This window comes from Colletotrichum spaethianum (assembly GCF_022836535.1).
Source record: "Colletotrichum spaethianum MAFF 239500 DNA, contig22, whole genome shotgun sequence".
Classification (NCBI taxonomy): domain Eukaryota; kingdom Fungi; phylum Ascomycota; class Sordariomycetes; order Glomerellales; family Glomerellaceae; genus Colletotrichum; species Colletotrichum spaethianum.
This window is the reverse complement of record NW_026054792.1, coordinates 188,779-210,852: the sequence shown is the minus strand read 5'-3', so window position 1 is coordinate 210,852 and position 22,074 is coordinate 188,779. Positions and strand designations below refer to the sequence as shown.

Below are 22,074 nucleotides of genomic sequence, written 5' to 3'. Positions count from 1 at the left end.
GACAGAGACAGAGGTGTGTGTGTGTGTGTTCTGAGTGCGCCTAGTTCGTGGCCTACACTTTTGTGCGACGGTGCGACGCCGCGAGCGAAGTCTCTTTGGTTCGCTTTTACGTTTTTTGAGTTGCGGGTTGTGCGGGCGGGTAGGCGCAGTTATCCGCGGGGGATGGGATGAACAACGATGCGTGACGCGACACGATGCGATGCGATGCGATGTGCAAGAAACCACCCAAATTGATAAAACAGAGGATGGAGTTTGCGGGTGTTCGGCGGGACTTGCAGACTGATGTGCGGCTGCGTGGACGAAAGAGGACGGTGATCACCTGCGGGACTGATTGTCTTTAAATAAAGTTACCCAGTGGCGGAAAACCCGGGCGGACTAGATCAGAAAAAGACTCGGACAGGTGTTTGAAGGGGTTGCCGGTTTGTGGGACTCTCGTGAACGGTCGGTCGTGAACAAAGAAACAACGGGAACGACGGGCGGGAGATGCGCCATCTATTATATAACTCACCACGCCAACACGAGGGTGCGCCTCGAGGATGGGGGGAGCTTAGGTACCGGTACTGGGCTTCGTAGCAGATAGAATCAAGGTCGCCCGCCTGTCACTGCCCCTCCTCCGCGCTGACGACCAACCACACCGACGGAAAGACGACGGGAAGGGGAAACACCAAGAGAATGACAGTGCACCAACCCATCGTCTAGCGCCAGCCAGCCAGTTAGCCAGCCTAAGAGTGCCCAGCGAGGAGGGGGCATCCAGGCAGGCCAGGCTGCCGTGCGTCGGACTCTGCCATCCGGGGGGGAGACCCAGTAGAGAGGCTCAGGCAAGGCACATCATCCCCCTCAAAGCAAAGAACCCGACGGGAGACCCAATCGAAGCTGCACGCAAGAGTGGGAAAGTGGGAGTGGACGGGGGCCGCGCCAGGATGAACATGGAGATGCACCTGCAGAACACCGCCCGTTCGACCGGGGGGGATTGTTGACCAGGCCATTAACGTTAAGGTATCTAAACGAAGCTGCGCCAACGCCAAAATAGACCCGATGCGATGCGATGCGAAGAGGAGCAATGACAATGACAATGACAATCAACGACGGGTGCTTCTCCGCCGAAGTGAAAATTAGCCCACCCGTTCAACCAAACCAGGACATCCCATCCCTCTCCCCTTCCGCTCCTCCTCCATTTTGTCTTCCCGTGTCCCTCTCCCACCCACATCCTTTCTCTCAGCACTGAACGGACTAGTGGGCAGGAGAGAAAGGTCCCCCTCTGCTTCCCTTCGGGTGGCCGACAAGGGTGCGCCATTGGGCAATTGAGGCCTTATGACGCCAGTGCGCACGTCACGTCAAAACCAAGATTCGAGGCGGTCGGCCGGTTGCCCCTCCTCCGCCTATTAGAGCGAGGCTTCCTGGGCGAACCGAACCGGCTGACAAGCCTCCGGCTCACGCCAGTCATTCGCCCAAAACCACCACCACCACCACCACAACGTGCCCTGCATCTGTCGTTCCCTGGCATGTGCCCGCCCTCGCTTCGACCGCCGCCCCTCACCCGCAGAAGCAGGCCAAGAAGAGGGAAGGGAGAATCAAGGTTGTGGTCGTGCTCGTCCTTCCTGCGCCCCGGGCCACTTCCGGGGAACTTTCAATTCGCACCACAGACGCATCCCTCTCGGGACTCGGAGGAGGGTACCCCTGATCGTGGGGTCGCAGGGCTGAGCTTGTCAGATTGGGTGAGCTGGCAGCTCCATCGTCGTCCCAACCATCTCCTGAATCGCCGTAGCTTGCTTCTGGCGCCATCGTTGGGCGAGAAGAGAGAACATTTCTCTGTCTGCCTAGTCAGAGGCGGGATGCTGGTTGGCTGGCCTCAATCTCAGTCGGGCGCCGCCTCACGATGCCAAGCCGATAAACGACAGCGATGCCATCGCCCCTCCGGCACTCGTGCTAGGTGCGCCTAAAATGCTTGTCCCGATCGAGACTCCGCTGGCGGCCCAACCTTTGACTGCCCGCCGCCTGCTTCGTCCCGTTCACCCAGTCCAAGTCTGAACCAGTCCCGCCTAGAGTCTGCTAGACCCTTGAACCAGGGTCCCGGCCTCCTTCGGGTACCCCCGAACTTCCTGGGTTCGATCCAAGGCAGTTGTCGTCGTCGAACCAGGGTCGTAAGTGCGTCGCGCACTTGCCGCGGCACGCGTCTGGCTTCAGGTCCGGCGGGTTCGACCTCCCAGGTGACTGTCTAATCGCCTCATGAATCTCTGTTTGGCTGACGGCGGCCGGCTGTACACTGGCTGCGGAGCAGGGAGCCCTTTGATCGTGTCGAGATGGTGAGGCTTCTCAGAGACGTCTCCGTGCGACGGAAAACTTGAACCAAGCGTCTCGTCGCCTCGTATCTTTCGAACCACCCAGTTGCAGAGGTGTCCCATCTCGCCCATCCACCAGAGGCCGAGCACGATCGTCAGAATGGTCACGGGTATGGCCGTCGCCCAGTACAGCCACTGCCCATCCTCCATGTCTCGGATGTCGCTAGAGTTCATTCCGAAGATGCTCGAAACGGCGCTCAGAGGCAGGAATATGATAGTCACAATGGTGAAAGCGTAAATGGCCTGTTCCTGGCGGTCCTTCGTCACCGCCGCGTTGTTGAGGTTCTAGTCTCCAAGTTAGCGCCTGCATCCCGGCTCCCGAGCTCACGCGGTATCAACTCACCGTCTGTTCCAAAACATCAGCTTGCTCGCCGTACTCCTGGAAGTCTCGGTTGCGCCGCTCCAACAACTGCGTGCACTCCGCCGCCAGGAGATCCCTGAAGCCGGCGGCGTCCGTGGACGGAAGCTTGTAAAAGTCGGAAATCTCAGCTATAGGCTCCAACAGCACATTCATGTCGTCGTCATCGGCATGTCTGCCTCTGCCAAACCGCAGGTGAGACCGCAGCGAACCAGCATCACGGCGATTGGCATGGTCAGTGAACAGCGCTCGATTCATGCGGTCTTGCTTCGGTGCTGCAGACAAGCCTTCTTGGCGAGACGCTAGAATGGAGTTGAAGACATTGCTTTGGGCCGCTATCGTGCGGTTTATCACGTTGACTTCTTGCCGCAGGAAGTTTATGCGCTGCTGGTACGACAAATCAGACTGCCCATTGGCAATCTCGTTTTCCTACCAGCCGTCAGTACACGATACAACAGTGAACAGCTCAATCAAACTCACCAAAGCTCTGAGGTACTCCGAGTAGGTGTCGGTGATTCCCGCATACTTTCCGGGTGTGTTGGCCAAGAGGCCGTAGCTGATCAGTGAGACCACCTCGAGCGGGAGGACCGAAGACCGCTCCAGAAGGTTAAGGTTTGACAGCCGTTCCATAATGTGCTTCATGCCGCTCTTCACCAGCGAGTCGGCGACGTCCAGATGGTCTTCCCACATGTGTGTCTCATGACCGGCATAGATCAGGCCCATGACGAGATGGAGCCAGGCACGGATCAGGTCCAGCGGCACATCGATATCCAACCGATCCGTTGGCTCAGCGCAGGAAAGGATGCTCTTGAACGCAATGACCGGAAGTGCGAGTTGGCGCAGCAGTCTCCTAACCGTTGGGGCATTCGCATAAACGGCGTCGCGTCTCGCCCTGTCGAGGTCATTCGGATGAGACTTTGCGTCAGCAGCCTCTGGTGGAGACATCTGTCAATGCGTTAGCGGTGTTGTTTTCGAATCTGAACATGAGAGGCAACAAAGACGTACCCTGACTAAGTTCATGACGGCGCCCCAGAATCTCTCTGTTGTCGGGCCGTCGAACAATGGAGGGAGAAAGAATCTGAACAGAGAATCGGCTGCGTTGAAGATGTCGATGCGCTCCTCATAGTCCTGCTTCCTCCACACCTTTTTCGTAGATTGCATGTCTTCCCCTAGCTGCTCGAGGTACAAGTAAACCTCATTTCGTGTGGACGTCTCAGCTTCGAGGTAGGCTCGCCGGTCCGGCCCGTTTGTTTCGGATGTCAGGAACTCTTCCACTCCCGATAGCTGCTTCTGAAGAACGATAAAGTTGGGGCCATCCACTGGACTCGAGGGAGTTGCTTCAGCCCAGCTAAACACATGGAACATCTCGTTGGTTTTGTTGGACCTTCCGGGCGGGAGGCTCATCCGCTCTCCAGATGACGGCTTGGGCGATTGGAGACTGGCACCAGACGGCTGTCCGACGGTGTTTCTCAGGCCCTGTTTGAGGGGCCTCAGAATCCCGCTGGGCGGAAGTTGTGGCGGGGCGCTGGCTTGTGTTAGCTACTTGCTCTCGCTTCGGGATTCGTGCAAACTCACCAGGTTTCCATATTGATCACGACATTCTTGCGTGAAGTCCGGGCAAATTGAAGCACCTTCCACCACCGCGGCTCTGTCAGGAGACGCCCGTTGAAGTGGAAGCGGACCGCCTTGGGCCAAAAGTCGGAGAAATGGGCAATGAAGGCGAACCACGTCTGGCATTCTTCGAGTGGGAATGACCACAGCACCGACTCGCCGTATTGGATCAGTATGCGACCCTGCTCTGCATTCGCTGTGGGCTCTCTCCCCGGTTCAGATGTCACTGCGATGGTGTTGCCACGCAGCGCGTCCTCGTACATGGAACCGCAGGTAATCAGCAGCGAGTTGTCGAGGACGATGCACCACAGCTGTCGAATGTGGAAGCACCAGTTCTTCTCCCCGTTGCCGATCTGCCGCGTTGCCTGGAGCATGTCTCGCTTTTGAGAGTTTCGTGAAAAGGCCGACTGAAGCAGTGTTTGGGGCGGGTAGGCTCCCGGGTTGCCTGTGGACTGGATTCCGGAATACTCTTCCAGGGAGAAGTAAGGGATGCAGAGCCATGTCACTGTTCGCTTTCCAGACTGCGGGCCCTTTGCTTGGTCGCCCTTCTGGAGAGGAAGTTGGAGGTAGCTGGGCTCCATGTGCTTCACCGTCGTTTCCCTGGACGTGCGGACGGTCTTTGAGTAGTTCTTCCTCACGTCGGAAAGAAGCTTGCGGATTTCGTTTTGCTCTTTCTCTGACAGAGCTTTTGAGATTTCATTCTGTGTCGAGGTCAGCTTGACATGAATTTGGGTTCAGCGTCCGTGTTCCACATACCGTAAACTCGTCAAAGTTCATCGTGTCTTGTTGTACGTGCCTGGGAAAATGTCAGCAATAGACAAGCCAACGAGGCTGGTGTCGGACTTACAGCCATCGGAAGAGCGATTGCCGGGTCCTCTTCGCGTCGTACACAACGTCCAACGCCGCAGAGTGCGCACCGCCGAGAACACCCTCACCCGTGTATCGGGACTGATACACATGAAGCGCTCTGCTCGGTGGCGGCTCCTCACCCCTCAGAGTCGAGTCATCTGAGAAGGGCGTCTCCAGATCAGATCCATCATCGGTCCTGGACGGGTCCGTTCCCAGGCGAGCCGGATCGAAAGCGTAGACCTTGCCGCTCGTCTCCTCCAAGTCAACCCACTCATCACCCTCGTAGTCCGGGTCGTGGTATTCCCGCTCATGAAACTGGGGAGGCATCGGAAACCCTTCAAGGTCGAAGCTCTGGAGTTCCGATCCCTCCTCCTCGTTGACATATACTGCGACTGGCCCTTCTGGTGTGGGCTGCCGCGTCTGCGTTTGCTCCTCCATCGGTGCAGAAAAGGCAACGGCCGGTTGTGTCTGCGCGGGGGCTTCGTACACGACAGGAGCAGCCAGCGGCGTCTTTGCCCGTCGCCGTGGTGCCAAGGGCTCTAGGGGCGAAGCAAAACGCACCACGGGCTGGATGACCTTTTGACTCCTCCGCCGTCCTGGGGCTCTGGGTGGCGGCGTGGGCGGCACAGGTTCGTAGATGGGATCGGATTTACGAAACTCCTCGATCAGCTGGACGAGGTGCGCCGTCTGTGCCTCTCTGGTGTACTGACTCCTAAGGTTTTGGGCTGATGTTCGTGATGGGAAGAGGGACGGGCCTCGACGGCGAGGAACTTCTCTTGAAGGTTCGTATTGCGACATTGAAGCGGTTCAAACACTGTAATACTGTGCTGTGCCTGCCGTCGTGTCGCTGCGACACAGTGTAAATGAGTTTCGGGTGGTGTAAGTGGTGTTCGTTCTTTCCGCTTGATCTTAGTTGAGCTGAATTATTCGGTTCCTCAAACAGGGAAAGGTAGCATCGATATCTAGATTGCAAATAAGCGAACGCTCCGAGAGATCGGCGGCGCGTCCGAACAACCGCATGGGTTAAATAAAAAAAAATCACATCGCCTGCAAATGGCGATTAAGCAACACTCCGCCGAGGCCAACCACCGGCTGCTGTAATCAAGGGAGGCAGGGGCCGACACTAAGGCGAGGCCCGCTAGCGCAGGACCAGTTTATCCCATGGAGCCCCGTCTGAGCGCTGTGCCCTTCCGCAGGGCACGCCAGGAACGTTCGGCGTTGACGAGCCCGTGGGCCGTTCCCCCGCCATCTTCAGCGGCCAAACGCCGGGAGGCCCCAGCGGGTGAGCAGCGCTAGGCCGTCGAACCCAGCCACTGTGTCGACGTTCCTGGTGGCTTTTCCCGCCGAACTGGGATCTTCCCGCGGGCTTTAGATTGACTACATCTGCATCACCTCGCTCATCTCGGCATCAGAAAGGATTTTCACATTCACGAATCGTCGCAAGTTGCCTCAACCATGTGCTCAGCTCTCTGCCATTCAGCCTTTTGGTACCCCACCCAAAGCCGAGGGAGGGTATTTAAAAGCTGCATCCGAGTATCTACAACAAACCGTGATCCCCCAAACTCCGCGCTCGCAAACCGGAGGGTATCGTCAAAATGTGGCCGTCTCAGAACCGAGACCGAAAGAGTATCTCCTTTCTGATTCCATACGGCCTTCTCATCCGCGCAAAGAAACAAACAAAGCAAGTCCAGGTGTCAACGTCCCAAAAATCCTTGTCCATCCTGGCCCCCAGACGCCATTCCTGGAAGTCCTGTATAGGATTTGGTGGTTCGAGTAACCCAGGTCATCCTCTCATCCACCTCAAATCGAAGGAGGAAGAAGGAAAACAAAGCAATAAAAAATGCCACAGGTGGCCAAAGCTCTTATCCATCCTTATTGTCATGTATCGGTACCTCAAGTCCGGTGCATATAAAACGCCGCTAGAGTGGTATTGGCTGGCCGTTCATTTATCCATCCTTTTTGAAGGAAACATGAGAAGAGCCGAAAATCGCACTGGTGTAAAGCGTCGTTCGTTGCAACAAAGGAAAGAAACGTAGAATAGAGTGCCGAGCAAGCTGTGTGGCAGCCGAGTCCTCGTCGTTGACCGTTCTAGACTCTTCAAGGGGTTGAAGGGTGACTCATCGTACATTGACGAGAGAACATATCAATTAAAGGAGGAAGTGGCCGTTATCGAGACATAATAGCCCAGGTTGTGAAAAGCAACATGCCGTGGATGAAGAAGTTCCGAGTGGGTTCCAAGTCCAAGGCCCTTTCCAAAGGCTACTGAGTAAGAAAACATCCAACAGGCTTGCCATCCTAAACTTGGTGCTTCGGCAGCAAATAGCGATGTTAAAGGTTGTAGCCAGAGTCAAAGCCAGCCATGGTCAGGCGATGGGTCATCTCGTTGATCGAAGCCTGAGAATACGGCATGCTTGAAGTGCGCGAAGAGCCAGAGCCGACACCCTGAGGCTGGAAGGAGTTATCGTCGGTCTTCTCGTCGACCCACTGCAAATTGTCGTCGAAGCAGTTGGGAAAGTCGGGCAAGAGTCCCTCGTGGTAGAAGTCCTCCATCTGCGAGCGCCATGGGAACGGAAGCGCCTCCCAAACCTTCTGGATGTTGTCGATGAACCCGTACTGGCGACGGAGGAACGGAAGGACTGCGAGGGTAACCTGTGCTAGGGCGAACTTCATCTCGCGTATCTCACCCGCAAACTCCTTCTCCACATTCTGCGTATACAGGTGAATATGCGCCATGCGCAGAGGCATCTCGAATCCAGCCAGCTTCTTGGCGCTGTTGAACTTGTAGTAAAAGAACCGGCCATTCAGAGCCTCGCGGAGGAATCTGCCCGCCTTGTGCATGTTGTCAATCTGATACTTCATGAGGGACTTGACACCGAGAAGCGTGGCGGGGCGATAGAACATGACATTGTTCAGGATGTAGGAGCTGCTCCACATGTTTAATCTGTCGGGTTGGTGACCGCCGAGCTCTATTGAAGTCGGATTAGAAAGCAATCCTCATTAGAGAAGAACCATACAACTACTTACCTCCCATGTAAACCCAGAAGATTACGACACTGATCATCGGTGTGTCATAGTCATCAAGCTTGTGGTGAGTGACCCCGACCTGTATCAAGACGTGAGCCAGAGTGCTACACTCAATGAGCAGAAAACAGGATAATGCAGTCTTACCTCGTTGGGTGGTGGGAGGGTCTGTGCCAGGTAGGTCGACTCAGAAACCAGAATCTCGCGATGAGCCGAGACGATTTTTCCATCCTTGAGGGTGATGGCGCAGTCATAGGTTTCCTTCGCATAGAAAAGGCTGTAGTAAAAATGTCAGTACTGCAGCTCTTTTCGTACACTGGGGTTTCGTTTCCAAGAACTTACCCAATGCGACGATCCCTCTCAAAGTTGGGCAAGCGTCCACTCTCAAGAGAGGCCTGGAAGACTCTTCCGTGATCGCCGTCTCTGTGCGTCGACTCGGAAGCAGCATCCTCAATCTGGACCGAAGCCTCAGGTGAGATACCACCGGCATCCTCGCCGTTGGAGATAATCGCGACATCTGTGTCCGGCTCTTTGTTCTCCTTGTCCTCCTCGTCTTCCGGAAGGGGGACTGCCGCAGCAAGAGCTACGTTGCTCTCAGCGACGCTCTCGGCAGGAGCCGAAGAGACAGACGCGACAGATGCGACAGACTCGAGCGACGACGGGAGTCGAGCCTGCCTAGCAGCCTCCTCCGCGGCCTTCTTGGCGGCTCTTCGGTCTCTTCTGGTGTTGCCCATCTCGTTGTCGCTGGCTGTGGTTGTGGTTGCGGTTGCGAAAGCTGTGGTGGGTGAAGAGATTGGTGATGTCGAGTGGGAGGAGGGGAAATTCTCCTCCTTCAAGGAGGAAGGAACTATATCATATTCCTCACTGCTCTCCCCTACACGAGCCGGGTCAGAGTCGGTGCAAGGGCTTTCAGTTCGTGAAGCCGCGGGAGCAGGAGACTTCCGCTCCTCTCCGGCGCTGTCCGTGCCCCCGACAAGGGAAGGGAAGTCTGCGGCCGTGAGAATAGGAAGGGAGGTCACTGGGTTCAGATTCCAGGCTTGGGGTGAGCCGTCGCCTGTGATCTGATGTCGTAGAGGGCTGAGTTTGTGATTCTTCGCAGCGATCTGAGCCCAAGACAGAGGAGCCATGGTGAGCGTACGTGGCGAGACGTGTGGAGGAGAGCGGACTAAAGGACTGTTAATAGGATGTAGGGTTATTAAAGGATAAAAACACAGACTTAGGGATGTTCAAAGCAAAAACTGCGACGAAGAGTGTGACGTGGTGGTGTGAGACGTGAGCAAAAAAGACAATTTTGCGTGTGAAAGGGAAGGTTCAGAGTGGAAAACTGCGCGGTTGAGGGCACGGGAAAATGTCAAAAGAGTGGTTTGCCAACATTAAAGGCATTCACTGGCGTGACAGGTTGGGAAGTGGCTTGTGAGGATCTGGCGAGTATTCAGGTAAACAAGCGAGCGTGTATCGCGTCGTGTTCACTTCACCTCATGTTACTGGGTTGCCATCTACTCGGATATAGGATAGAGAAGTGGAGCGCCTATCTGACGAGATGGAAAGAGAGAACCTTTCTCATAGCTACAGACTTCAGATCAGATGAGGTAGAGTCCCTTTCATCACCAAAGTCCAAGGCATGGAGTGATGCTCCGGCAGTAACTGCGCTTACATTCCTCGCCAAGGGGTTCGACCTGGAATGGCCTCAAGCCTGTTTCGAAAAGTGTAAAGACCACACAACATCAGGGCCTTTTGGGGGTTTCAGACTGGGCGACGACATGGCTTCTCTAATCCTTGGTGTTCAATTGTAAGAGGGCCCTCGGGCCGTTCTATGAGATGAGATCTCTTACCCGACTGGAGGCTTCCCCGCCATTCAGGGCAACATACCGAGGAAACAAACACATACGAAGCGAGCCGCTGGTGATTGTCTTTCTGGTATCAAAGACCAGAACATCACGGTTGGTTGGCTTGTGTGGCACAAACTCGTAGAATACCTTGGGCTGCAGTCTTTGTCAGCTTAGCTCGTGGATGTGCCATCGTTCAAACTAGGTATGGAAACGCAGATTCTGGGTTGAAGGAAGGAACTATTGCGCTAATCGAGAGCCAAGTAGTGCTCCCGCTGCAAGGGCGGCTTGAAGAACTTGGCAAGAATATCACCTTGTGGAGACAACGTTACTAGACTTTACGCTTCTTTCAAGAAGTAGAGCGACAGTCTTAGCCTACAGCGGCATTAGGGGGAGACTACAAAATGTAGTGACAATGTTGTTCAATGCCATGTCGTTGGCGGCGTTATGTAAGCGGCTAAGCGGGTGACGAGAACTCCGTGCAGATACGTAGTGAGTCAACGTTGATGTGGGTTTAGTGGAGGAGCAAACCTGGAAGGCTTCATCAAATGGTGGCGCTTCAAGATGGGTACTAGTTTCTGTACCTATGGCAGCACCGTCTCAATATTAGCACACCCACTATCGACCTACTTAACATATGAGGGCTTTTGCCTATCACCTAGTTCAGCGGGCATCAAAAGACTGTTCACAAGGGTTGGCCGAACCAGAACAGAACCCCAGAGGAGGGTGAAACCAAGACAGGAGGGGGATCTGGGGAACGGGCGATATATCGACGATTCCAGCTGAACATGACTCGTGCCATATCCGTCTAATTCCCCCAAATTAGGTAGCGTACTTAGCCCCCGGCCGATCATCCACGCAATACAATTTGTTCCTGCCTCCCGCCAGCTAGTAGACCCATCAGCAAGCGGCTCGCTGCGCGCTAAAACCTCCCGAAAACCTTTTGAGCCAAAAATTACCCAACTTGATCGAACTCGGAAGGAGCTCCAAGGCCAAGAATCGGCGCGATATCCGGACCTTGGTGTTTCTGCGCCAGAACCCGCTGCAGCGACTCCGCCGATCAATGCCCCGGGGGTCGCGACGGGTTTCGGACGAGTCGACTTGACCGACCCCATGCGGCGAGGGCCCTGCTGGTATCGGGTCTCAAACGCGGCGTTCCAGACGAATGGATGGGCGCTGGCAGCTCCACACCGCCAGAGCTGCTCGGCCTCACAATACAGCCCGAGATGCCACGGCGGCTCTCCTCGAAATCCCAACAAGAATAAAAGGCCTCGTGAATCTCGAAATCTAATCGGCCTTGCTGTGACCATCTCGGCTGATAGTTGCCACAGAGAACCCAGTCTCTGAACCAAATACTATTCCTTTTCCTTAGTTGAGCCCCGGCTCACACCCCCCCCCCCCCCCCCCCCCCCCCCCCCCCCAAACGCCTCCAAAGATGGGTTCAATACAAGGTAACCGCGCCCTCTGGCTCTCTTCCTACTCGGAGCCTCTCAAAGTCATCGACCTCCCCATCCCCGAGGCCCCCACGGGAACGGTCGTCGTACAGATCCTCGCAACGCCCGTCGTCCCCTACACACACCTGGTCCACACCGGCAAGCTCCCGCAGATGAACATCGACCCGCCCTTCGTCCCGAACCCCAACGCCATTGGCCGCGTCCATAGCGTGGGCCCAGATGCAACGGTCCTCAAGCCGGGCGATCTCGTCTACGTCGACGCCACCACCCGCGCCCGCGACGACCCCGTCAACGCCATGGTCATGATCGGCCACCTCGGCGGCGCCGGCGCTGCGGGCCAGAAGCTGATGAAGGAGTGGCGCGACGGCGCGCTGCAGCAGTACCAAAAGGTGCCCCTCGAGAACGTCTACCCCCTGAACGAGCAGCGTCTCGTGGGCGAGCTGGGCTACGACCCCGCCGAGCTGATGTCCATCGCCTTCTACTGCGTGCCCGCCGGCTCGCTGCTGGAAGCCGCTGACATCAAAGTCGCCGAGACCGTCATCGTGGGGCCTTCGGGTGGCACCTTTGGCGGCCTGGCCGTCGAGGTCGCCCTCACCGTCGGCTGCAACGTTGTCGCCCTCGGCCGCAGCGAGAGCAAGCTCGCCGCGATGCGCAAGAAGCTCAACAACCCGCGCCTCAAGACGGTGGCCATGACGGGCGACGAGGATGCCGACGCGGCGGCGATCCTGGCGGCGACGCCCAACGGCGCCGGCGCGGAGGTGTACAACGACTGGACGCCCGGCGAGCTGAAGAACCCGCCGTACCTCAACGCCGCGTTGCGCGCCGTGAAGCGCGAGGGCCGGATAGTCCTCAGCGGCGGTGCGAGCGAGACGTTGACGATCCCGTACGCGGCTTTCGGCCTCAGGAACTTGAAGCTGCTGGGCAAGTGGATGTGCGAGAGGCCGACGATGGTGCAGCTGATTAACATGATTGAGGGGGGCCAGTTGAGGATCGGAAGGGAGAGCGGCAGCGAGATCAAGGTCTTTACGCTGGACGAGCACCATGAGGCAACGGAGTTTGCGAGGGACAATGGCGCCTGGAGGAATTACACGGCCATTGCCCCGAATCCGTGGTGACGGTTGTTGGGGGTTTGGGGGATCGTCGTCTTCGTCCGGACTCGGACTGGACGAGACGGCTCCACGACAAGATTTGCATTCGTATCTAGAACCCACCTGAGGCAGAGGTTCTCGAGACCACTTGAAGATGAGAAATATGCTACAGTTATAACGAACCATGTGACGAGACGTACATGCATACATATACGATATGTATACGTACATAAATGCACACAAACATAAAATATATATTTTCCAGACCGGCAGTTACGTCTATAGCTTCAACCCTGTGAAAAGCACATCCAGATGGGCTAAATCCGCCTTGGGGACTGGACCTAGACCCCAGAGGGTATCCTTGTAGAACAAACGAGATTGTCTGATGCTGAATTAGGGTCGAGCTGCTAAGAGGAACCCTGCAAGGTGGAAGAAGGAGAAAAAGCAAGCTAGACAGTCCGTTTCTTCCACGGACGTTTTATCCAGCAGCGGGCTGTGTCACCTTCATCGCAACTCGGATTGGTCGAGCGTTTCTGTCCCGTTCATCAGGCTATTTGACGACCGGTCTAGCACTCGGCGTGTGGGCGCGCGGGCGCTTGCTGTGCTGTGTTTCATCGAGCCCAGCGTGACCGGCCGCCCACGTGCGTGCCAATGGCGAGAAGAAGACGAGTAGGGTTACGGGAGACAGATAGGCGACGTATGGAGTGAGATTGTCAGGTTATTTCTGATTTCCTACTCCAGACGCAGGTCAGCAAGTGTCTCTCAAAGCGGCTAGACACTGGCTGGCCCCTGGCGGTGCGATTGCTTTTATATGCCTGTTCGGGGGTTGCCTCTTTTCTTGCGTGCGCGCGCCCCCGCTTGGCTTTCGGGAGGCCCCTGAAGACCTGTGTGCGTTTTCCTTACTGCCCACACGATTACCATTCTTCAACTCCATCAAGTCTCTGGCTTTGTCTCACCCAGCGAAGCCGTGGCTCTCACACAACCAAGTCTTGAAGAAAATTGATTGTCTTCGAGACGAGTTCCGCAAACTCACTCACTGGACGGCGGCTCTGCCCGAACCAGGGGTCTGTGCGCTGCCACCGGGAGCTAGCAGCCTGGTACTATGTACCAAAGGTCGCAGTTGCGATGGCTCCCGGCCGCTAACTCCACTGACGCGTGAGCACCTTGGTTGGCGACCCTTGCTCCCGCTGCAACTGACAGGGGCCCCCAAGAGCCTGTTTGCTCGCCAAGCTCAGGAAGAAACAGAACGCGAAGGTGCAAGGTACCTAAGGTATCTACCTAGGGACCTTACCGGTAGGTGTCGGGGGCAGGAAGGGGCGGGCGAACACGCTTCCTCCCTCCAACCAACCAACCGATTGACCGATTGACAGCACCACTCACAGCGCCTTGGCCCGTCCCTTGTCTCTACCCATCTGCCTTAATTCCCAACCTGAGGTGGCTCTGGCTCCTTTGACATCTCCCACCTTCACCTCCCAGTTTTGACTTCACCCTCCGCCTGGTGAACCTTCTGTCTTTGTCAGCCCAGACGGTGGAACGTCAACTTCCCGTCGGCGACTACAGCAGGGCAGGCAGACGGTTCCATCACCCACGCGCGATCCCTTTTTTTATCTTTTTTGGATCATCATCTCGACTTCTTGCGTACCCAGACACACCGGCTCTGTGACTCTCTTCGACCAGCACCCGTCTCATCGCTTCCTAATGAGAGCCTCGACTTGGCAACTTGACATCTCCATCACCAAAGCGCCCCCGGAACCGCGCACGCATCACATGCTCGTGGCACATCATCCTGCATCGTTGCACTTCATCTCAATCTCATCGCTCCGGTAGGCATCTCATCCCGGATGCTCTCTACGGTCCGTTTGCTCATCCTCATCCAGGCTATCTCATGGATACCATCATGGCGGACAACTCGCCCGCCGATCCCATGGCTGCGGCTACGAGTGCCCTGATGAGCTCAATCCAGGGTTACGTCCGCGCCGCCATCGCCGCGGAGGCGGCCAACGCCCCGCCTCGGTCCGATTCGGCCCTCCAGACCCGCCTGGACTCCGTCATCCACGAGAACACTGAGCTCAAAGACAAGCTCAAACAGATTGAGAGTAAGAAGACCGCTCAATGCCCTTCCAAGCGCAATATTCTTTATTTTGTTCCAAGATCAACGTTCAGTACTAACACCGACCAAGCAGATGAGCGAGACACTATCAAGGCCGCCTTCTCGTCCTACATCGGCGTCGCCCTCCCCGAGTCAAAGCTCTCTCGCCACCTGCGCCCCAAGACCCCCAAGTTCTCACAGTTTAGGAACTTCCCCGTCGAGATCCGTATGAAGATCTGGAAGCTCGCCCTCCCCACCGGCCGCGTCTTCGACCTCTCCATGGGCGACGGCCACCTTTCCCGCGTCCTGCGCGCCACCGCTCCGAACCCCAACGGCGGCCCTAACCCGGCCGTGGCCATGCGTCAGGCCTCGGGCCTCGCCGAAATGAGCGTCACCGCTCACAAGACGCCCAAGCTCCGCCTAGCCTGCAAGGAGGCCAACCGCGCCTTCCTCGAGGCCGGCGGCTTCGAGTTCGGCCTCTTCGGCGGTACTTACAAGGGCCTCTGGTTCAACTACACCGAGGACATCCTCTTTGTCCGCGAGGAGCCCCGCGCCTGGACCAACCTCGACATGTCACGCATCATCCGCGTTGCGTTTCCCCACACGAGGTTCATGAGTAAGGCCGACGTCACCTCCAAGATGGACTTGATCCTCGACCACTTCACCTCGTGCAAGGAAATCATCCTTATGCAGACCATGGAGTGGGATATCCGGTCGTGTCTGACGAGCCCGCGCCTCCCGGCCAAGCTGTTCCCGCTGGGGACGCAGGACCCCATCGGCGCGCACGACTACCCCAAGGAGCTGTCGAACGAGATAGGAAACGTCGCCGCCTGGGGCGACGTGAAGCGCGTGGTTGAGCAGATTTGCAGGGAGCACATCATGGACGTAAAACGCCTGAGCCCAGGTCGGGTTCCCAAGTTCACCGGCATGGAGATGGTGAGGGCTCGTCCGAGCTACTTTGACTAGAGTGCCAACATGCTCCGGCGTGGATCAGAGAGAGAGAGAGAGAGAGATAGGTGATTCTTGGGCTTTTAGCGTGTATCATATCCAGGCACAGGGAGTAGGGGCGTTGGATTCATTTTCTACGCAGGCTAGCATAGTAACATGCCACCGATAGTGCATAAGATCGGTTCTCTTGGATTTGATTTGATTTTAGAATTTGTTTTTTCATGGTCGAAATCCTGATGTGTTTGCGGTCACAAGTGTCCCGTGGCTTCGAAGCCTGATGCTCAACGTCACGCCCCAATCACCAGCATGGATAACCCGAAGGGCATACACAGATGCCATTGTCGAAATTCATGCTGGACGATATCATCACTCCTCGAAGACTCCATCCTGCTGCCTCTGTGTGGATTTTTATCATGTATTTTTCACCTTCTGGTGATGCAATAGTCAAGATTAGTGTGCATTGATGAAACGCCCGTGTCGATCCATCGCGAATCGATAGTTGCCGCATCGTTCCATGAAACTTCAATTGGGCAAACTATGGCCATGCTATGTCCTTCCAAAAGCCAAGCTCGCATTCGAGTCACGAGCAGGAGACAAAAGGTCCCTTTTCAGATGCTGCGAGCTTCCAGACCCAGATCAAAACTTCCCATCATTCCAAACCCCGAATCGTGTTTGATTTCCAGGCTCGTAGTCGCAATCCTCGTGTCTGCTACCGATGGAGAGGCTGTGGATCAGGTCAGTCACCGCCTATCATCCAACGCTCGGAAAACCTCCACGGCTTCCATCTGGATCGGGCCCTTGTAGAAATCCGGCTTTTCCGCATTCGCAGTTATCATCTTTTGTCTCAGGTTTTGCAAGACAAGCCTGAGCTCACCCCAGGTGATAAATTCCTTGTCCGCGAATTCGGGAAAGCTTGCAGCCTTAAGCTGGTGCGGACCAATGATGTCGTCGTCTGTCATGGCACGAAAGACTGGCTTCGTGCCCGGGAGGTCCTCTGGCGTCACTTCTGCAGCTGGGGATAGCATCCCAGGATGCAGAGCGACGACCAAGCGACGGCAAGCAGCGAGGTTGGCGTCCCAGCAGTTTTTGTGGACGAGCTCCGTCAGAGCGATCTTGGGGCTGAGATAGATTGTCTGCACTCCACATACTCGAGTATAATCCCATTGCCAGTAGTGCGAAAAGTACACTGCGTCGTGCTTGTCGTTGAACCAGAGACCGCGGATTCTCGAGTTCTTGAAGCACCCAAAAGTAAAACGACCCACCGACATGCAGACTGCATAGGCCTCCCGGCAAGCGCCTCTCATTCTTGGCGGTGCCCACTCCCGAATGAATCTAGTAGGCTTCCCTTCTTTGTAGCTGAAGAGTTCTTCGTCATCGCCTGTTGGCTCGAACACACGCGAGGCAGGGAGCGACGCTTCCCAGATGGCCCGTCGGATCTCGACGGGAAGTTGGCGGAACTTGGGGAAAGTCTTGGTAGCAGAAGCCCCATCTTCTGATTTGGGCTTTTCAGCAGAGATTTCTATATCAGTTAGTACGACTGTAGATTGACCCTTCAGTATTTGAGAAGGTGTATAGAACGAAAGGGCTCTTTCGACATACCGTCCTCGAGCTTCTTGACTCGAGCTTTTATGCGAGCAATTTTACCCGCTAGAGAGACGAGGCTTTGAGATAACACCGGTGCCATCTTCATTAATATTTTGGCTTAAACACCCTCGCCTAGGTGGGTAGCTTGATAACTGAGCAACGTAGTTGTGGTGATGTTGATTGAGGCTGGCACTTGCAGCCAGAGAAGTTGGTTGCAACTCGGATTTGAGTACTGAGATAATCGAAGAGCAAGATAGGCTTGTTTTGAAAGAAGAATATTATGGCTTTGGTTGTGTGCTCGGGCAATTTGGAAGGTGCTATCTAGTGGGGTGGCTTTCAATGGAGGCAGGTGCGACTTGATGACTACCTTAGAGGACTTGAGAAGCTTAGAACCATTTGTCATGAGTCCCTGCAATTGGCTTTTTCTCTTCGTTTCTTTTCTTCTTCCTGAAATTTATTTCTCTCTTGGCGGAGGAAGGCGTACGATCCTATCTCCCTCATGGCATTGTTGTGTTAAAGCATGGCCGAGATGACCTATTGGAGACCCTTTGCCCAAAAGTACTTTCGAACAACCTCCAAGGTCCCGACAACAACATTTTGCACTTCAGAGATACATGTTACTTACAAAACGATAATCCCGAAGATAAAAATACGTTGTTGAAATCGTCTGTGGAATTATTAGTGTGAATGCCCGTCGTCACTTATCTAAATCCGTGTAGTAAGGCATGCTCAAAGTAGCTCTGTTCCCGAAAGCATAGGGTAAACCAATGACACGGTGAACCGCTGATACGGACTAGCATCTAAATCAGGTTTTCTCCCCCTTCCCGTTCTCCGCCTTAAATAGCACTTGGATCGCGGGCCTTTCGGAAGACTTCGACCGCCTCAAATGTCACAGACATCATGTGCTGCTCCTTCTTCCAGTACTCCTCAAGCGTAGCCTTGTGCTCTTTCCACGTTATCTCGAGGTCCGCATCCAAGTCCTCGGGGTCAACCTGCTGCATGGCAACGACCTCGTTCTCGTTGCGGATCGATCGGAAGACAGGGTACGTCTTAGTCAGTTGCTCGTAAGCAGGGGTGCCCACGGGGTAGTAGGCGATGATAACACGGTCGCAGGAGAGACAACCGAAGATATGCTGGCATTGGTATGGATCCAGTGCGATCGTGTCACTGATACAGACATTCTTGATGCCGAGGAGGTGAAAGTAGTGCCACTGCTCGTAAGTGTGGAGGTAGACTGCGTCCAGATCATTGTTAAACCAGATGCCACGCATTAGGCCGGGCCTCATGCCGCCAAAGTAGCCGAAACGAAATGAACCGTTTTCCATGCAGACCGTGTAAGCCTCCCTGCAAGCCTCCCTCATGACAGGGGGAGCCCAATGTTGGTAGAACTGGACAGGCCGTGTGTCGTACGTGATCCAGCTGTTATACGTCTTCGGCTCGTAGATCCGTCCGGGGGGTAGAGACGCTTCCCAGATCATGCGACGGATTTCGGGTGGAAAGTGTAGAAATCGGGGGAAAGAATTGGCTGGAATCTCGAGGTCTGGGACGAACGCCATTCATCAGCCAAACCCTCGCGATTGAAGCTGGAGCAGCTGGACTCACCGGGATTGACAGAACCGAGGTGCACGAAAAGGTCGCGCAGAGCGTTCCAGAGCCTTTCCATCGCATTATTATGCTTCTGAACTGGGCGGCGATCACTACCAGTCTCTGAAGCTTGGTTAGGAGTCATCTTCAGGCTTTGGCACGCGAGTCTCGATGGTCTACCCGGCTGGCGTGGGCAACCCAGATGGTTGTGGGTGAGGTCCATCAGGAGATTTAGCTGAAAGATCTCCAGTTCCAGGTGTCTGTTTTTATATTGTAGGAATACAGGGAAAGCTTTGTTCAGGGGGACCTGCCTCCCCATCATCGATAGGGTTGAGATATCTGTTGGGCAAGATGAGGTGCAAGAGGGAGCAGGCACAGGGGAGCAAGTAAAGAGACGGCGTCCCTGAACCGAAATGTGAAGCTGTCTGATGTGAATGCTTTGCTTCAGATGAACTAGAAGCGATCCGGTGAGTAAGGATAATTTCACGAGAGCTAGATAAAGAAGCACAAAGTCCGCTCATTTCACGATGCGTCTTTTCTTCAGGCTCTACTTATGTTGACATGTCCCATATATTGACAGTATCCCCTCCCACATTCTGTTATAATAACAGCAAGATTAGCTGGTTCTGGCGATTACTTTAGCTTACGGAGCGGTAGAAGGCCAACTACTAGCAACTCAAATGTTTGATCCGTCAGATATTTAACATGAGTGTACGATAAATATGTACTCAAGGAACATGTGAAAATATATTATCTCTTTCTCAGTGCATACTGACCTTGGCTATTCTAGATTCAGCCCTAGCCTACCCCCAACGCCCAAGTGTTTTATATCAAAAATGCAGTGCATGGTTCTCGTTAAGGCAGCAAGAGCTGCGGAACCAATGTGTGCTGCAATTATGAATCCAGCACATGTGCATAGATCCTGACTTTTATGGAACCAGACAGCGGAATAGCTTAGGATTAGGTTGTAGGGGACATATCCTCTTACTACAAGGTTAGGTAGCGACCTTTTTACCGCTGCGCCCTGTCACCATTTCATTGCTGAATGTTTGTTTTCCAGTCACTTAAGGACGGCATTTTCTTCAACAACAAGCGGAGAAGTACTCTTCTAAACAATTACGCATTCGTGAATAAGGACGAACCACTAAAGTTGAAGAGGATGAACAAAGGGTTATTTAGCACATAGAGGCATAGCTATGGCTTTAGTAGCACAATATCTAGACACCAGCTGTCCAAGTTTTTGAGCACCCAGGTGATTTGACGGACGACAAAAGCCGAATGAGAAGTAAAGCTTAGCCTAGATATCTTCCATCCCCGCGGACCTTCCCTCTAGGTCGCAAAGAAAAGAAGCGGAAAAGGGACGAAAGCCTGAGATATTGGGATCAAGGTAGCTATCCCGCCAATTGCCAGAAGGCGGCACAACAAGAATATCTGTAAGTGACTCTATTCTCTACATATTCAAATCTTTGTTTTCTTTAACCTTTTGGAGAGCAGTCGATGTCATTTCAGCCACATTGCTACCAAATCACACTTCCTTGTAGCTACGGATAGGAATAATGAAAGGTGGTGCTTATAACCGTGGCAATAGGTCCTGCTCACTCGTCGTTTCCTTGTTTCTAGACATACCCGCATTCAGATCACTCTAGTTAGGATGTACATTTGACTCCAAAGGAAGAGTGGATGCAAAACAAAGAAGTCGGGGGAAGAGGTGACCGTAGGTAACAGTGGTATATCAAATTCATTGTTGTATTTGGCCTCGAATGGCAGCAAATGCCACCCGAGAAATAAGACTGAAGGGCCTGCCCCTAAATATAAATGTCGCGTGCACTCTTGGCTGAACCCTCGAACTTTTTGCTGGTAATTTTCAGTCAGCTGTTTACCTCGACCTGAGATTGAACTGTGGTTCGCATCTCCTAAGTATGCCTCACAAAGTCACTATCAGCCTCGAACTCAACCAAACAACTCTGCAGTTCACATTGTTTTTTCATTCACTTACTTAGAACGCAATGCCATTCTTTTCCCCGAATCGCCTCGCTGCTGTTGCTGCTCTGACGGCAGGCTTTGTGGCCGGAGAAGCTGCTTTCTACGTCTCAGTATCACCCCAAGACCTCCTAGAAGCTCTTCCTCCCACTTTCAGGCTTTCTGACACGCCATAGACTACCTTCTGCACTGCCCCATCCTCTACCCGGCCTGCCTATTCGGAAGACCCCCCTGTGGAAACAGGTGCGCGAACAGTCGAAATGTTTACCCCTCTTGAAGAACGAACCAGAATATGCAACATAGAGGCAGATTACACCCCTCATGACGCCATCGACTCTCAGAAGCAGGAGAAGGGCGTCTCCGCCTTCTGCGGCTTCTTGAGAGGAAAAGGCGGTTATCTGGAGCCGAGAGGTATGTCCCAGCGTGTGGAGTTTCAAGACGAAAAGGGAGTGCGTCACCACTACAAGGTTGAGTGGGCGGCAGGGTGCCAGACGGATGTTAAGAGCCAATCGATCCGACGGCCCTTGAGGCCTATCAGTGCGTCGCCCATTTGCGATGACTTGATGAGGGATAATTATTTGAAGTGTGAGACTTTTCTTTTCTTATTTTTTTCTTCACTTCTCCGTTTCCTGGATGCTCTGAATGGAAAGTCATAGTGTTTGATATCTAATAATTGTAGGTAATAATGGTGGTGTCGGTGGTAAGGTGCAGGTCGGTTGCCTTGTCTACACCTACAATGGAGGCATCAGGGCGGGGAAATACTACGAATGGTGAGCCAAACGAAGTGAAGGGATCACTGTAAGAATTTTCACACTTGTATGTACCTCTATTTGGAGATCCTTTCCTTGAAGATTTCATGCATGAATGCTACGTCGTGTTGTGCTCTTTGTCTGATGGGTCGGCGCCTTTTAATACCTGGAATCAGTTTTGTTGGGTTTTCTTGTTGTCTTGATGGCTTGGACAAAAATGATCCACTCATCTTCATTGTCCAATGAGTGGTTGTATGTGTATCCTATGCAGGGTTCTGGTTTCCTTTGAATGTTGTGAATCACAGTGTCACTCGAGGTGAAACTAGAAAGTCACACCTGGCCGATACTCAGTCTCATCATTGACCCAAAGATTCCGTTAGCAATGGCCATATTTTATGCTTCAATCTTAAAGTCCAGGATTATCTCATGTTTCGTCTGACGTTGAGGAAGAGCATATGTAGACTGATGTGCTTAAAAGTATTGTTTCCCAGTGATCATCATTCTCGTGTTCAATTTCGCTGACCACTCCTACATCGACCGTCCGCCTACGACCCTTCGCCGAAAAGAAGCTCCAAGACAACGGGTTGTTTCCGA

General features: G+C 54.2%; 7 protein-coding genes across 7 annotated transcripts; 3 read left to right on the top strand and 4 right to left on the bottom strand.

The window, feature by feature from the left end:
* Positions 1-2,180: 2,180 nt before the first annotated feature.
* Positions 2,181-5,955, bottom strand: ColSpa_08284 (uncharacterized protein; the record flags this gene model as incomplete). Its single annotated transcript, XM_049274496.1, has 7 exons — positions 2,181-2,624; positions 2,683-3,126; positions 3,178-3,642; positions 3,703-4,198; positions 4,273-5,009; positions 5,065-5,104; positions 5,156-5,955. 7 exons carry the CDS (start codon positions 5,953-5,955, stop codon positions 2,181-2,183), a joined length of 3,426 nt encoding a protein of 1,141 aa, XP_049130453.1.
* Positions 5,956-7,485: 1,530 nt separating this feature from the next.
* On the bottom strand, positions 7,486-9,305 carry ColSpa_08283 (uncharacterized protein; the record flags this gene model as incomplete). Its single annotated transcript, XM_049274495.1, has 4 exons — positions 7,486-8,123; positions 8,182-8,260; positions 8,326-8,455; positions 8,521-9,305. 4 exons carry the CDS (start codon positions 9,303-9,305, stop codon positions 7,486-7,488), a joined length of 1,632 nt encoding a protein of 543 aa, XP_049130452.1.
* Positions 9,306-11,439: 2,134 nt separating this feature from the next.
* On the top strand, positions 11,440-12,573 carry ColSpa_08282 (alcohol dehydrogenase; the record flags this gene model as incomplete). The annotated part of the gene is made up of 1 exon (XM_049274494.1): positions 11,440-12,573. The coding sequence occupies one exon, from the start codon at positions 11,440-11,442 to the stop codon at positions 12,571-12,573; it is 1,134 nt and encodes a 377-aa protein (XP_049130451.1).
* Positions 12,574-14,443: 1,870 nt separating this feature from the next.
* ColSpa_08281 (uncharacterized protein) lies at positions 14,444-15,601 on the top strand (the record flags this gene model as incomplete). The annotated part of the gene is made up of 1 exon (XM_049274493.1): positions 14,444-15,601. The coding sequence occupies one exon, from the start codon at positions 14,444-14,446 to the stop codon at positions 15,599-15,601; it is 1,158 nt and encodes a 385-aa protein (XP_049130450.1).
* A 722-nt stretch (positions 15,602-16,323) lies between these two features.
* ColSpa_08280 (uncharacterized protein) lies at positions 16,324-17,267 on the bottom strand (the record flags this gene model as incomplete). Its single annotated transcript, XM_049274492.1, has 2 exons — positions 16,324-17,102; positions 17,183-17,267. The coding sequence occupies 2 exons, from the start codon at positions 17,265-17,267 to the stop codon at positions 16,324-16,326; spliced, it is 864 nt and encodes a 287-aa protein (XP_049130449.1).
* A 736-nt stretch (positions 17,268-18,003) lies between these two features.
* Positions 18,004-18,896, bottom strand: ColSpa_08279 (uncharacterized protein; the record flags this gene model as incomplete). The annotated part of the gene is made up of 2 exons (XM_049274491.1): positions 18,004-18,707; positions 18,770-18,896. The coding sequence occupies 2 exons, from the start codon at positions 18,894-18,896 to the stop codon at positions 18,004-18,006; spliced, it is 831 nt and encodes a 276-aa protein (XP_049130448.1).
* A 2,095-nt stretch (positions 18,897-20,991) lies between these two features.
* Positions 20,992-21,505, top strand: ColSpa_08278 (uncharacterized protein; the record flags this gene model as incomplete). Its single annotated transcript, XM_049274490.1, has 2 exons — positions 20,992-21,316; positions 21,411-21,505. 2 exons carry the CDS (start codon positions 20,992-20,994, stop codon positions 21,503-21,505), a joined length of 420 nt encoding a protein of 139 aa, XP_049130447.1.
* Positions 21,506-22,074: the final 569 nt, after the last annotated feature.